At 38.3% G+C, this 15,865-nt stretch overlaps 1 protein-coding gene across 2 annotated transcripts in view; it reads left to right on the top strand.

The window, feature by feature from the left end:
• The window catches only part of LOC121372186 (neuronal acetylcholine receptor subunit alpha-7-like), a 39,471-nt gene that overhangs the window by 4,373 nt on the left and 19,233 nt on the right, over positions 1-15,865 (top strand). For both annotated transcript variants that reach the window (XM_041498469.1, XM_041498470.1), the window contains exon 2: positions 15,197-15,330. In XM_041498469.1, coding sequence (XP_041354403.1) covers positions 15,197-15,330 — 134 coding nt within the window. The remainder of the gene's footprint in view (positions 1-15,196; positions 15,331-15,865) is intronic.

Genomic DNA, 15,865 nt, shown 5'->3' on the forward strand with positions numbered 1-15,865 from the left:
TGTTTTATTTTATAAAATAAATAATTTGTAATGTAAAATTGAAGATGATTTAGTTCTTTAAAAAAATAAATTGAACACCTGGAGTTATATATATATTGCAGATGAGCAGTCGCATAACCCGGCCCGTACGTATCGGTATGGTCCGTAGTACGGTGGCCGTATAAAGAGTCTCGCTCGATATTGTTAGAATTTGTATGCTCCCAAATAACGTTATAAAAGGCCAAGTATGATTGGTCAATATTTAAATTATTATTTACAAAAGAAATGTCACCTGGACCTGGGAGTCCACGCAATGCTGTTAGATCTACTGGTAGACCAGTAGAGCTAATTTTAATCAGATTGTTAAACAAAACAAACTGTAAAAAACAAACACTTTTTTAACTTAACATGTTTTGAATGTTATTTGTACGACTTAACGAAAACAAATGCCACACGTCTTGACGTTTGTAAATTAATTTGTTATATAATATATGGAAAACGTAGGAAACCATATCCATTGAAACTTTCCCATGGTTTGAAATGTTAATACAACTTGGATATATAAAAATGCCAAAATATTGAACTTCTTAAATTAATTTGGTGTACAGTATTTGTGAAACGGTGGGAACCATTCCCATTGACCCTTTCCTATATGTTTCATTTACGACTTAATGTAAACTAATGCAAAACTCATTACCTTAAATTAATTTATATTATAATATGTGAAAAATGCAGAGAACACTTTTCTTTGGCTTTTTCCATGTGTTTTGAAATATTGTTTTTACGCCTACTATATAAAATTATACCCCTTATGGCATCATGCACTAAATAATTTTGGGTTGGATTTATTTCAAATAAAAATGAAAAGTGTTCTGAAAAAAACAACAACCCAATATGCAGTTGATAAAAACAGTGAAGAATGTTGTCTGCTCCACAGTTTGAATTTTGTTTTTAATCCCGCCTACATATGCATATAACATGAATGTCCAGCTCTACTAGTAGAGGTAGATTAACAAAAGAAGAAATCCATCTAGAAAATATAATTTCAAACTCGTGGAGCAGACCGTATTCTCCATTATGGTTCAGGGCCCCGTTCCACAAAGCGATCTTAACCCTAACATTACCGTAAGTTGATCTTAGGGCTAAGATCGCTTCGTGGAACGGGGCCCAGGAATGCAGTTGTATTTATATGTTGAGCAATTTGTTTACAAACTGCACTTAAATATAGAACTTTTTTTTTTCTAACAACATTTTCCTTTTTTTTCTATGTTAAGCTGATTTAAAACTACTGACAAAAGACATTTAGCTGGGATTAATACGAGGTATATAATATAGAACTGCTGGTTGTTCGGAAATAACTGCTTAACTATGATGCTCAAATGAAAGTGTTTCAGTAATGCCGTTTAGAAATAAATACTATTAAGATGATTACTATAGGAAAATTTTATATTCCAAAACTGCTTTTCATTATACATGTGATGACAATAACAACCTACTTGCATGTATTAGTAGGGTCGGCACGTAGCCCTATGGTAAAGCGCTCTCTCGATGCGCAGTCGGTGTGGGATCGATCCCCGTCAGTGGGCCCATTGGGTTATTTTTCGTTTCAACCAGTGCACCACGACTGGTATATCAAAGGCCGTGGTATGTACTACCATGTCTGTGGGATGGTGCATATAAAAGATTCCTTGCTGCTAATCGAAAAGAGTAGCCCATGAAGTGGCGACAGCGGGTTTCCTCTCTCAATATCTGTGTGGTCCTTAACCATATCTCTGACGCCACATAACCGTAAATAAAATGTGTTGAGTGCGTCGTTAAATAAAACATTTCTTTCTTTCTTTGCATGTATTAGCCTTTCTGTTTCTTTCACTTGTATTCAAATGGTGCACATGCAACATACTAGGATACTTGTTTAGGTATACGATAATAAAACACGTTTATTGTAGACAAACAAAAGCTATCAGTATGAAAGGTATTCCTGTAAATATTTACAGTGTGTCCCTTGAAATATTATTATAAACAAATCCGTGTGCACATTCAGACGTTTCTTTGTTTACGGAAGATAGATATAGTTTTCGGCTGGTAGGTACTGGGTTCGCAGCTCGCTACCGGCTCCAACCGAGAGCGAGTTTTAACGACTCGATGGGTAGGTGTAAAACCACTACTCAGACATCTCTCTCACTAACTACTGAAACCTTACCACTAACCCACTGTCCCATACAGACCACCCAGATAGTTGAGGTGTGTTTTCCCAGGGCAGCGTGATTGAACCTTATAGGGACATTCCTGAGTTTGCTGCATTGTAAGATGCTTCCGACTAATAAAATATTTCTACGATTAAACTTACATATTAAATATATTTTCTTGTTTAAATATCAGTGTCTGTATATTCAATGTGTTTCTGGTCGTCTTAATATTTGTAAGAAGCCCAAACTGGATTTTGTCTTTAAATAATTTCGTACGTACGAAAAAACTATCTTTTAGGAAATAAGATGAAATTTAATCTAGTACAAATATTAGAACGATCAGAAACCCGTTTAATATACTAATATTTTATGCAGAAAAATATAGTTCATATGTAACTCAGGAATGTCCCTTTAAAAAGTCTATGTTAGTTGATAACATCTTAAAAAGTACAGCAAACTCAGGAATGTCCCTTTAATTGGATATAAGTACGAAATGATTTAATACTTCCGCAAACCACCACTCCTACTTTGTTTTCTTTAAATCGTTCATAAAGACAAGATGAAACAAACAACTTCTGCGGTGAGTGTTAAATTGTTAGGTTTTCGATTTCTGGAAAGTTTCCAGTTAATAGTTAAGTATAGTACAGACCGTCTCAGTTTGCCTTTAAAAAAGCCTTTCATTGCAATCTTTTTAAACTGAGAGGAAAAAACCCAAGGACCGTATAATTAAATTCTAAACACATCACTTGACGCATATTATACTTTCACGATTTAAATGTTTATTTATAATATGTCGTAAAAATATGTTATGCATAATTAAAACAACAGCTGCAGTGCTAAAAAGATATTGTAAACCACATCAACAAACTCCTTCAGTAACACGCGGTTTTTCATTAGCAGCATCAATTCTGATTTAAAGCGATGTTACTGTGCACCTCAACTCCACCGACCACAACCTTTCAGTCCATCTGACTGATGCTAGGATCAGCCTTGCGTTATAATTTCCCAAACTCCCGATTTACGATGGGTTGTAAGAGCGCTCAGACTAGCAACTGGACAGTCGTAGGTGGAAATGTTTTACTTAACGACGTACTCAACACATTTTATTTACGGTTATATGGCGTCAGACATGGCATGGGACCACACATATATAGAGAGAAGAAACCCGCTGTCGCCACTTCATGGGCTACTCTTTTCGATTAGCAGCAAGGGATCTTTTATATGCACTTTCCCGCAGACAGGATAGTGCATACCACGGCATTTGTTACAGCAATTGTGGAGCACTGGCTGGAAAGAGAAATAGCCCAATGAGGCCACCGACGAGGATCGATAATAAACCGACCGCGCATCAAGCGAGCGCTTTACCACTGGGCTTGGACAGTCGTAGAAGTCGCGTGATAAACCGGGAGCCCAGAGAGTTTTAATTAGCATTGCGAGTACAAAAAGTCTGAGGCCTGAAATATGTAGGTGTGGGCTGTGGGACCCCCAAACGGCAATTCTTAAGTGTCATCTCCTGTACCAATCCGAGGGGCCGCCCCTCAAAATACCCCAAATTTTAAGTTTAATTAGCATGGATGAGTACACCAATCAAACCTACACCAAAATGTTCTCTGTTGATGTACTAATTAAGATCTACCATTCTTAAGTGTCATCTCCTGTACTTAGTCCACTTAAGAACGCCCCTAATTAGCACTAATTAGAAGTTTAATTAGCATGGTTGAGTACATCAACGAAACTGATGCCAAAATATTCTTTAGGGTACTCTGACTAAGGATCAGTGATTCTTAAGTGTCAAAACCTGTACCGAATCCACTTAAGAACGGGTCAAAGGTCAAAATCCATCCAATTTCAGGTTTAATTAGCACGATCTAGTACATCAACAAAACTGACGTTACAATTTTCTCTGTTGATGTACAAATTAAGATCCTCCACCATTCTTAAGTGTCAACTCCTGTACTTAATCCACTTAAGACTGCCACTAATTAGCGCTAATTAGAAGATTAATTAGCATGACCGAGTACATCAACGAAACTGATGCCAAAATATTCCTTGGGGTACCCCCACTAAGGATCAATGATTTTTAAATATCAACCTCTGTACTGAATTCACTTAAGATCAAAGGTAACTATTTGGCCAATATTAGGTTTATTAACATTCACGAGTACATCAAAACATTAATATGTTCTCTTAATGTCAACTCCTGTAGTTAGTCCACTTTAAATGCAATGAGCGTGAAATGAAAATGTATGATTAATATAACTAAATAGTTTTCTATTTGATTGTAATAGTACATGAATATGATGATATGACTATTTCCACATTTGAACAATGAAAGATTACATTTACTTGATCTTCTCATTGCCTTTAATTCTCAGTGTGAGTGTTATAGCAGTGATACTTTTTGTATGAACTGTTGCAATAGTTATACGTACTTGTTCCATTGTTTTCACCAGTGTCTAGTGAAATTCTGAGTGTACTATTAGTTGAACAGTGAAAAGCATGGTATACCATACTTAAGACACAAGCTAGTTCACAGGGTCCATAGGTGATAGTTCTGGGTGATGTAATGGCCACTCATTTGAATAATCAGTTTTGGAGAATTTTGTCCAAGCTGCAAGCCACATGATATACTTTCGATTCTGTGCCAAAACACATGAAATAAAAGTGGGATTTCTCCAAAACCACAGCATGAATAAAGAATGTGAGTATATGATTATACTAAATGCAGTCGAACTCCACGACTAGGTCAAAACGAAAAGTGTGTCCCTAAATCTAAACTAAGTTATTGATGTGATCAAAATTCAACTCAAGGTTCATTTTTCTGATTAGTCACCAGACAGAAAGAAAATTATTGATCAAAACAGAACTAGAGTTCCAGTCTGGTTCCATTTCATTGCCTGCCTAAACAACTTTCACCTTCCTTAATCTTCATCCTCAAAAAGGACTACCTCATCATCAGATGATACTGTCATGTCATCCCCTCGATGCTCTCATCATCAACAATCCCGTTTTCATCTGGAATGAGGGTTTCTGGCAGTTGTATCAGTGAGATCGGCATTCACCCACATTTGTGAAACAAAGGATGCATGTTTGATATGCATGGTTAGCTCTGCTTCACATGGTGGAATGGCACTTGCAATTATGGCCTTCAGCTTCTCCAACGGATTAGCAAATGGTCTCAACTTTCCCTTGCGAACAAATGATCCAGTGTAGTCACTACCGGTGAATGCATGGAATCCTGGTAGTGCTGCACATATCTGAGGGCTAAGTATCTGGTAAATAGTGATTATATTGGTATATCTGTGGTTATTTTTGGCAGCTGTACTAACATCAATCCACAGTGGCGACTCAAACTTTCTGCAGTCATACAGCATGACGACTGCTATGCCAGTATCTCCTTTTACCCCAGTCTTGTGAGTGTCATCAACTGCTTTTGCATGAAGGCATATCTTGGTATCTGCCTCCTTGTGGTTATGTCTAAGGTCATCGACCACTTCCCACTTGAGAACTCCATCTACAACTTTGCCAGGAACTGTGGTAGTTGGGTTTTGAATGATATCGATTTCAAGTCATCACTATTGACCTGTGGTTTCCTTTGTTCAGGTCCTGTTATCAAAAACTCCTTGTTATCTGCTCAACATAAGCACAGGGAAGGCTGCCAGTGACAAGATTCGGGAAAGTCTGCTCAGCGTTCCAGAAAATGGACAGTCACACCACCGAGAATTCCTACAGTCCTGCATTAGTGACCTCAACAGATTTGAAGAGAAGATAAAGTCCTTTACAAATGATTGTGTGAAGAATCAAAGAGCTAAAGACCACATAATAGCTGAACTTAAGAGTACAGGATATCTTATGGTTCACCTGGTGTTACTAGCAACCAAACGGAATCTGGACTTGCCATTCATATTTGAATATTCACTCACACCTGTACCATTGTCAATGTGCAGTACAGATGGAAAAGTGGCAAAAAACGAAAAAAGCGCTCCCTTCCATTTATTGGAATCAGAGGTGAAAGACGGAAAAGGCCACCCCGAATTCACACGTGTATGCATTGTAGACGGCTAATTTCTCCTTCATACATTACCTCACTGTCTACTGTCAACTTATGGAGGACTTGCAAGAAACATTCTGATTCAATCAATGACATTGTCTATCATTCAAATTCACCTCGTCTTTGACAACTACCCACAGCCATCTTTGCAAGATATGGAGTGAGGCAGAAGAGGAGCAGATAACAGAGAGTTTTTGATCATTCAAAACCCAACTTTCAAAGATCCTGGCAAGGGAGTGGCAGGACCAGCAATATGCACAGATAATTGGACGCTGCCAGCTCTACCTTGATATTCCAGGGGAATGCCATCATTTCAAAGTTGTAGATGGAGTTCTCAAGTGTGATGTGGTCGATGACCTTAAAAATAACCACGAGGAGGCGGATACCAAGATATGCCTTCATGCAAAAGCAGTTGATGACACTCACAAGACTGGGGTAAAAGGAGACATAGTCATCCGTGCGTCAGGTACTGACAAAGCAGTAATCATGTTGTATCACTGCAGAAAGTTTGAGTTTGATACTTGGCCCTCAGATATGTGCAGCACTACCAGGATTCCATGCATTTACCGGTAGTGATTACACTGGATCATTTGTTCGCAAGGGAAAGTTGAGACCATCTGCTAATCTGGAAAATAATACAAAGGTACAAAAAGCATTTGAAGATATGGCGATTGAAGCAGTCATGTCACACAAAATACCCTGCAAACATTTACCGCTAGCATCTATGAAGCAAAGGATACAAGCAAGACAACACTCAATACCTTTCGATACAAGATATTTGAAAAGGGTTATGGACCAAAGTCAACGACAAAGAATCCGTTGGAGAAGCTGAAGGGCATAAATGCTAGTGCCATTCCACCATGTGAGGCATAGCTAAACATTCATATGAAAGATGCACCCTTTGTTGCACAAATGTGGGTGAATGCCGATCTCACTGATATCCAACAACATCCAACTGAAACTGGGATTTTTACAATGGATATTATCACCCAATATTCCATGAAGAAACACAGCTGCCAGAAACCCTCATCCAGATGAAAACTGGATCGTTGGTGATGAGAGCATTGAAGAGGAAGACATGACAGTATCATCTGAAGATGAGGCAGTCCTTTCTGAGGATAAAGATTAAAGAAGGTGAAAGTTGTTTAGGCAGGCAATGAAATGGAACCAGACTGGAACTCAAGTTCTGTTTTGATCAATAATTTTCTTTCTGTCTGGTGACTAATAAAAAAAATAAACCTTGAGTTGAATTTTGATCACATTAATAACTTAGTTTAGATTTAGGGACGCATTTTTTGTTTTGATCTAGTCCTGGAGTTCGACTGCATTTATAGTAATCACATACTCACATTCTTTATTCATGCTGTGGTTTTGGAGAAATCCCATTTTTATGTCATCTGTTATGGCGTGGAATCGAAAGTATATCATGTGGCTCGCAACTTGCACAGAATTCACCTAAATTTATTATTCAAATGAGTGGCCATTACATTGCCCAGAACCATAACCTATGGACCCTGTGAACTAGCTTGTGTCTTAAGTTTGGTATACCAGACTTTTCATTGTTAACTAATAGTACATTCAGAATTTCACCAGACGCTGGTGAAAACAATGGATCAACGTATGTATAACTATTACAACAGTTACTCTCGTTCATGCAAAAAGTATCGCTGCTATAACACTCACATTAAGAATTAAAGGCAATGAGTAGATTAAGTAAATGTAATCTTTCATTGTTCAAATGTGGAAATAGTCATATCATCATATTCATATAATATTACAATAAAATAGAAAACTATTTAGTTATATTAATTTTCATTTCACGCTCATTGCATTTAAAGTGGACTAATTACAGGAGTTGACATTAAGATTGACGGATCTTGTTTACCATACCAACAGAGAACATATTAATGTTTTGATGTACTCGATCGTGCTAATTAAACCTGAAACTGGATGGATTTTGACCTTTGACCCGTTCTTAAGTGGATTCAGTACAGGTTTTGACACTTAAGAATCACTGATCCTTAGTCAGGGTACCTTAAAGAATATTTTGGCATCAGTTTCGTTGATGTACTCAACCATGCTAATTAATCTTCTAATTAGTGCTAATTAGGGCGTTCTTAAGTGGACTAAGTACAGGAGATGACACTTAAGAATGGCAGATCTTAATTAGTACATCAACAGAGAAAATGTTAACGTTAGTTTCGTTGATGTACGCGATCGTGCTAATTAACCTGAAATTGGGTGGATTGTGACCTTTGACCCGTCCTTAAATGGATTCGGTACAGGTTTTGACACTTAAGAAAAACTGATCCTTAGTCAGGGTACCCTAAAGAATATTTTGGCATCAGTTTCGTTGATGTACTCAACCATGCTAATTAATCTTCTAATTAGTGCTAATTAGGGGCGTTCTTAAGTGGACTAAGTACAGGAGATGACACTTAAGAATGGTAGATCTTAATTAGTACATCAACAGAGAAAATTTTAACGTTAGTTTTGTTGATGTATGCGATCGTGCTAATAGAAATCACCTTTGACCCGGTACGGTACTTTTGACACTTAGAATACTGATTTGGGGTACCCTATAGTTTGGCAGTTTCGTTGATGTACTCAACCATGCTAATTAAACTTCTAATTAGTGCTAATTAGGGGCGTACTTAAGTGGACTAAGTACAGGAGCTGACACTTAAGAATGGTGGATCTTAATTAGTACATCAACAGAGAACATTTTGATGTAGGTTTGGTTGGTGTACTCAATCATGCTAATTAAACTTAAAATTTGGGGTATTTTGAGGGACGGCCCCTCGGATTGGTCAGGAGATGACACTTAAGAATGGCCATTTGGGGGTCCCACAGCCCACACTTACATATTCCAGGCCTCAGACCTTTTGTACTCGCAATGCTAATTAAACCTCTCTGGGCTCCCGGACTATGAGCAGATAGTTGGTCAACTTTGTAGTGGCAGATGGTTGTCTGACCCTTGCATAACGGTCCTGTATCTACATTTAAAGTAACTTGATACTTCTTTACAAACAGCCTGACGATCTTGATGTTTATGTATTGACACGAATCTTCATGTGATATAAATAGACAATACTATATGAGCGGACGAGCGAAAGCCAGTTTGATACGTTTTTAAAAAACGAGTTGTAAGATAAATGATATCTAACGGACACGATTGTAGTATTCTAGTTCTTACATATCTTCAGAAAACAGTTTTTAAAAATAATTTTAAACGCCTTTTCCAACTAAAATATATGTACGGCCCTAGCGCTTATAGTTAAGGTGTGTGAACACAGACAAGTCAATTTCAGGTTAACTCTGACGTCACAGAATGATCGATTCGATCGTTCTTTTTTTTCATTGGATGGTATAGCTCTGGTGACCTGGTCATCACTTAGAAGCAGCCAGTCGAATGTCTTTAAAATATTATCGTTCGTATGTGTGTTATCAAAAATAACGAATGGTGTTCTCACCAACGGGTTTGTAAGACAGGAAATGTACCCTGATTTTATATTTCTTATGATAGGTTCGTGCTTCCTGAAAATGAACCTTTGAGGGTGATATCCGTAGGCAAGATGGTTGGGGGTTCATTTCTCAGACGTCTTTCAGAAATGGCTACTCTAAGACACACGTTGTTATATGTTGTATATTATATACGGATTAAATCTTTCTAAAACTTTGACCTTGTCCTTGGGATTGTGAGGTGAAAGTGGGGGTGTTGCGTGGTCTCGTTCGGTGCACGCTTTTGTGGCAAGCACAAATACCAATGTAGCATGCTGTGATTAATCGCTCCATAAGATCAAAATTGCACTGAGAGCTTTCCACGGTTACACAATAAAACGGTTTTGGATCATTGACACAGAGCAAGTACGTGTACATTAATAACGTCTGTTTTGCCAGGGAACTTACTTCTGGCTTAACCAGAGTAAGGCAGGGTGACGCCAATGTTTTGGTAACCGACAACAACGATTACGATATTTGTCGTTTAGAATGAGTACCAGGAAACTTCATGCTTGTAATCATGGTCTTTCGAATACAGGGCCGGGACGTAGCCCAATGGTAAAACGTTCGGTCTGAGATCGTTCTTCGTCGGTGGGCCAATTGGGCTATTTCTCGCTCCAGCCAGTGCACCACGACTGGATTATCAAAGGCCGTGGTGTGTGTTATCCTGTCTGTGGGATGGTGCATATAAAAGATCCCTTGCTGCTAATCATAAAGAGTAGCCCATGAAGTGGCGACAACGGGTTTCGTCTCTCAATATCTGTGTGGTCCTTAACCATATGTCCGACACCATATAACAATAAATAAAATATGTTGAGTGCATCGTTAAATAAAACATTTCCTTCCTTTTGAATACACTTTTAAAAAATGGTGTTGGATTTAGCTTAGCATGAGTGCCAGTTTATCTCATGGCGTTGTGGTTAAGAAACCTGCTTTTAAGATTCGTGGGTACTGTGTTCGCACCTCCATAGTGGCTCCCACTCTGAGGGACTTATAACGACCCAATAGGGAGGTGTAGGGCCACAACACCACTAATTAGTAACAACGAACTACTAATTCCTGTCCTGGACAGATAGGCCAGATAGCCGAGGTACGTTTCCAGGACAGCGTACTTGAACCTGAATTGGCTAATAAACACAATACGTTACAATTAAAGAAAGAATGAATGAATTAATGTAATCATGTTCACCCGATAAGTGCTTCCTTATAAATAACAATATTTTAAAACTAAACAAAAATGGTGTTGGGTTAACTTAGCATTGAAATCAAAATAGATAGACACCCCCCCCCCCCCCCCCCCCCCCCCCCCCCTCCATCTGTCGCTCTCTCAGGCCGTGCACTGTTTGATCTCATCTACTGGAACGTGTTAATCGGAAAAGCAGCCTGGCTAAACTCGCACTGGCCGGCTAGTTCACAAGTATTCTCTGCTCCTAGACCTTACACTGTTTAAAGTTAGTTCCGGACCAGAAAGTACTTTGTATCTGCAAGTTTTTGCCCATTATAACTTTGGCAAGCATGGTAACTGTAATATCTTTTCCTATAGTTAATTGTAAGAGAATATGATTTTTATGTTGCCTGCTAATTTTTAACTGACATATTAATAACTAGTCTAGGATGCATACTACAAGAAGGAATTCGATATATTGGTGGGAGGGGCCAAAGGTAACAGGGCATATTAACCTTGTATCATTGTCGTTCATCAGCAAGGACGGACTCTGGAAATATTTTAGGGAGGGGCTAAAGGTAACAGGGCATATTAACCTTGTATCATTGTCGTTCATCAGCAAGGACGGACCCTGGAAATATTGTAGGGAGGGGCCAAAAGTAACAGGGCATATTGACCTTGTATCATTGTCGTTCATCAGCAAGGACGGACCCTGGAAATATTTTAGGGAGGGGGCCAAGGGTAACAGGGCATATTAACCTTGTATCATTGTCGTTCATCAGCAAGGACGGACCCTGAAAATATTTTAGGGATTGGCCAAAGGTAACAGGGCATATTGACCTTGTGTCATTGTCGTTCATCAGCAAGGACGGACCCTGGAAATATTTTAGGGAGGGGGCCAAGGGTAACAGGGCATATGGACCTTGTATCATTGTCGTTCATCAGCAAGGACGGACGCTGGAAATATTTTAGGGAGGGGGCCAAGGGTAACAGGGCATATTAACCTTGTACCATTGTCGTTCATCAGCAAGGACGGACCCTGGAAATATTTTAGGGAGGGGGCCAAGGGTAACAGGGCATATTAACCTTGTATCATTGTCGTTCATCAGCAAGGACGGACCCTGGAAATATTTTAGGGAGGGACCAAAGGTAACAGAGCATATGGACCAACTCCGAAAAAGGACGCTTCAATGAATATTGTAAACACATTGTTAAAAAGGGGTATTTGTTCCCTTGTTCTCCTCCCTTTGATCAGCCCTTTCATCGGAGTGATCTGCCGTGTCAACGAGCTAGATAAACATTGGAAGATCCATGTCTCTAAATCGGTTTCCTAATGTATCACATAAGCGGTCATCAGCCCACCCTGGCGGTACACATTTGTTAAATGTAGCATTCTACATTTAATTTAACTGCAAGACAATGGGGTGTCCTGTGATATTTAAGAGATTTAACGAATACATTTACTGGCGACTCTCATATTGCAGAACATCGCCGGTTTTACGTTTTGTACTATTTCCTGTTATAATGGTTTCAACCTCTAATGCACATAGCTAATGCACAGTAATTGCACACTAAATAAAAATACATTAATTTCTAAGGAATAGATTATAACAGCATTTGCGTAAATTAGCACTGCCATATGTCACTGCCAGTTTTAAGCATCAGTTGTTTTTATTCACTGAGCTTTTTTTCTTTCTTTTTAATGTACCTCGAACAAAAACGTACAAATAGGTCCCTCATTTAATGTAAGGCATCTATTTTCCAAAAGTGTTAAAGGGACATTCCTGAGTTTGCTGCATTGTAAAATGTTTTCGACTAATAAAATATTTCTACGATTAAACTTACATATTAAATATTTTTCTTGTTTAGAATATCAGTGTCTGTATACTCAATGTGTTTCTGGTCGTCTTAATATTTGTAAGAAGCCCAAACTGAATTTTGTCTTCAAATAATTTCGTAAGTACGAAAAAATATATTTTAGGAAATGAAATTTAACCTAGTACAAATATTAGAACGATCAAAAACACGTTTAATACACCCCACTAATATTTTATGCAGAAAAATATATTTGATATGTAATTACAATCGTTACAAAGTCTCTGTTAGTCAATAACATCTTAAAAATAGCAGCAAACTCAGGAATGTCACTTTAAGTCGGGTGTGTAAGGGATTGTTAGAATGTGATGTTTCTGTTATAGACTGACAACCTAATTGAAACTGGTGAAATATTCTTTTTCGGGGGGGGGGGGGGGGGGGGGGGGGAGAGTCGGTTTGTCTTTTTCGGTTTTCATTTTTTTCCTTCTTCTTTTTTACGTCATGTTTACAGTCACACGACTTATATAATGCACTCATTATGCATAGTTACGTACAAATGCAAGATATTATATTGAGAAAAACCCCAACTAATACTCTTGAAGGTGTTTACTGTCGCAAGATCTGTATGCTCAACTATATATGTAATGACATTTATTAATGCTTCTCATTTCTTCTGTTAAGTCATTCACATCAAACTCATTTGCTGTAGTGACCCCGTGGTTTTGGAGACTGTAGTAGGCATAATATAGGAATGCGCTAAAACAAACCTTATAATATTATTACCTGATGAATGCAGAATCAACATGGCTGCATTTGAAACGTAAAATACTACATTATTGGCATACTCGTCTTAGCGGGAAAATATCCTAGAATATGCTTACACATCAAAGCACAGAGAGCAGTATTTTAAAACCAAGTTGTTTTTCATATATGATGTCCATTAAATCAGTGACAGACATATGTTTGTATTTTGTTCATAATCTATAGTTACTGGGTCTTTTAACAATGTATTACATACAAATTGTTTTATTATTATTAAGCTTTTACATATTATCTGTTTTTTATTGAGAACACGTCTACGCAAACAAATATTTTTATTTAATTGTATTGTTGTATATCGTAATGAATACGCTATTTAAATGTAATCAATTCGCATTGATGATAGTGAGTGCGAATAATTTTTACATGCTCATATATCACTAGAGTTTCGAGCATGTCCGTCCCGGGGCCTGTCTCTGGATAGCCAGGGGCTTGTCCCGGGACGATGATAGTGATAACTGTTTCTAATCAGTCTAAAATAACAAGGCAATACAAGTTTAAAATGTGTGGCACATTGCAATTAGTGTACCAAAACGAATTGTACACTACAGTGATTTCAACATTGGAAATCAAATGTTTATTATAAAAACGTTTATTACTTTATTGGAAATGGAAGAAGAAAAGAAGAAGAAAATGTTTTATTTAATGACACACTCAACATATTTTATTTACGGTTATATGGTGTCGGACATATGGTTAAGGACCACACAGATACTGAGAGAGGAAACCCGCTGTCGCCATTTCATGGGCTACTCTTCTTCGATTAGCAGCAAGGGATCTTTTATATACACCATCCCACAGACAGGATAACACATACCACGGCCTTTGATATACCAGTCGTGGTGCACTGGCTGGAGCGAGAAATAGCCTAATGAGTTCACCGACAGGGATTTACTGGAAATAGGCAATATCACATGTTATATCTCACTATATAAATAGTCCTGAATTCATTCATCAAATACACTTTTCACTATTTAATTCTACAGCCAGAACTACGCTTCTAGTTACATTCCTACAATCAATCAATCAACCATTTGACTCGTGCTTACATTCACTGAAGGTTCAAGCACGACTGTCTTGGGCACAACCTTCGCGATTCCCCGGTGGATGTGTCCAAGACAGATACCCTACAATTTATAAGAAGGAAACTCTATTTACGTGCCCAAATCCCGAAGGTTCAGGCACGCCCGTCCCGGATTTAGTCTCTGACCTCGCCAGTAACCAACTCCGCGGCGGGAGGGTTACAGTTTATATCACACGGTTACGTGGAATCCCTTAATTATTACGGTTCGCGTTAGGATATGTAAAAAATAAAAAGCAACAAAAATGTGGGTTTTTTTCTTGTTTCTGTATTTCACTCTGTCATTGAAAATGAAAGGTTTCCAGCAGGAAATACTCCCGCAGAAACCAGAAACCAGAAACACTCATATATACGGTTTTGTGTTCATAGTTCATGTACTATCACAAATAAACATCTCCACCAATCACAGCAACAACTCTGTTTTCCCTACCAATTTTTAGTTCGCACATTAAATCAATTTTAGGACATGATTTACATTATGGTAACGGGTTACTCAAAATAAAAAAGGCTTACCAGAAATTTTCCATTCTCAGAGAGACTTATATATCAGATTTGACACACAATAGATGATAGCCGACTATTAATGTTTTTAATTGCAGGCACGCGTGCATTCAACTCGACCGTAGAGAGCGAACTGTATGCGTCGTTGCTGACGGCGTATAACAAAGGTGTACGGCCAGCGGGCGTCGTGGAGGCCAGCATCATGTTCAACCTCATCACCATCAACGAATTGGTGAGTAAGGCCGCGACGTCACTGCATCCGAGCACACACACGTACAGACACACATAGACACGTACATAAAACACAGACACGTACATACACGCTTAGATACGTACAGATACGTACAGACATACACATATACGTTCAGACACACATAATTACGTACAGACACACAAATACGTACAGACACATACATATACGTACAGACACGCACATATACGTACAGACACACACCAATACGTACAGATACACACACATACGTACATATACACACAGATACGTACAGACACGCAAGACACGTACAGACACCTTCAGTAACACCTATACACGTACAGATACACACAGATACGTACAGACACACGCACATATACGTACAGATACATACAAATACGTACAGATACATACATATACGTACAGACACACACAGATATGTACATATATACACAGATACACACAGGTACGTACAGATACGCACAGATACGTACAGACACACACATATACGTACATATACACACAGATACGTACAGACACACACACAAATATGTAC

The sequence above is a fragment of the Gigantopelta aegis genome, chromosome 4 (assembly GCF_016097555.1).
Source record: "Gigantopelta aegis isolate Gae_Host chromosome 4, Gae_host_genome, whole genome shotgun sequence".
Lineage (NCBI taxonomy): Eukaryota > Metazoa > Mollusca > Gastropoda > Neomphalida > Peltospiridae > Gigantopelta > Gigantopelta aegis.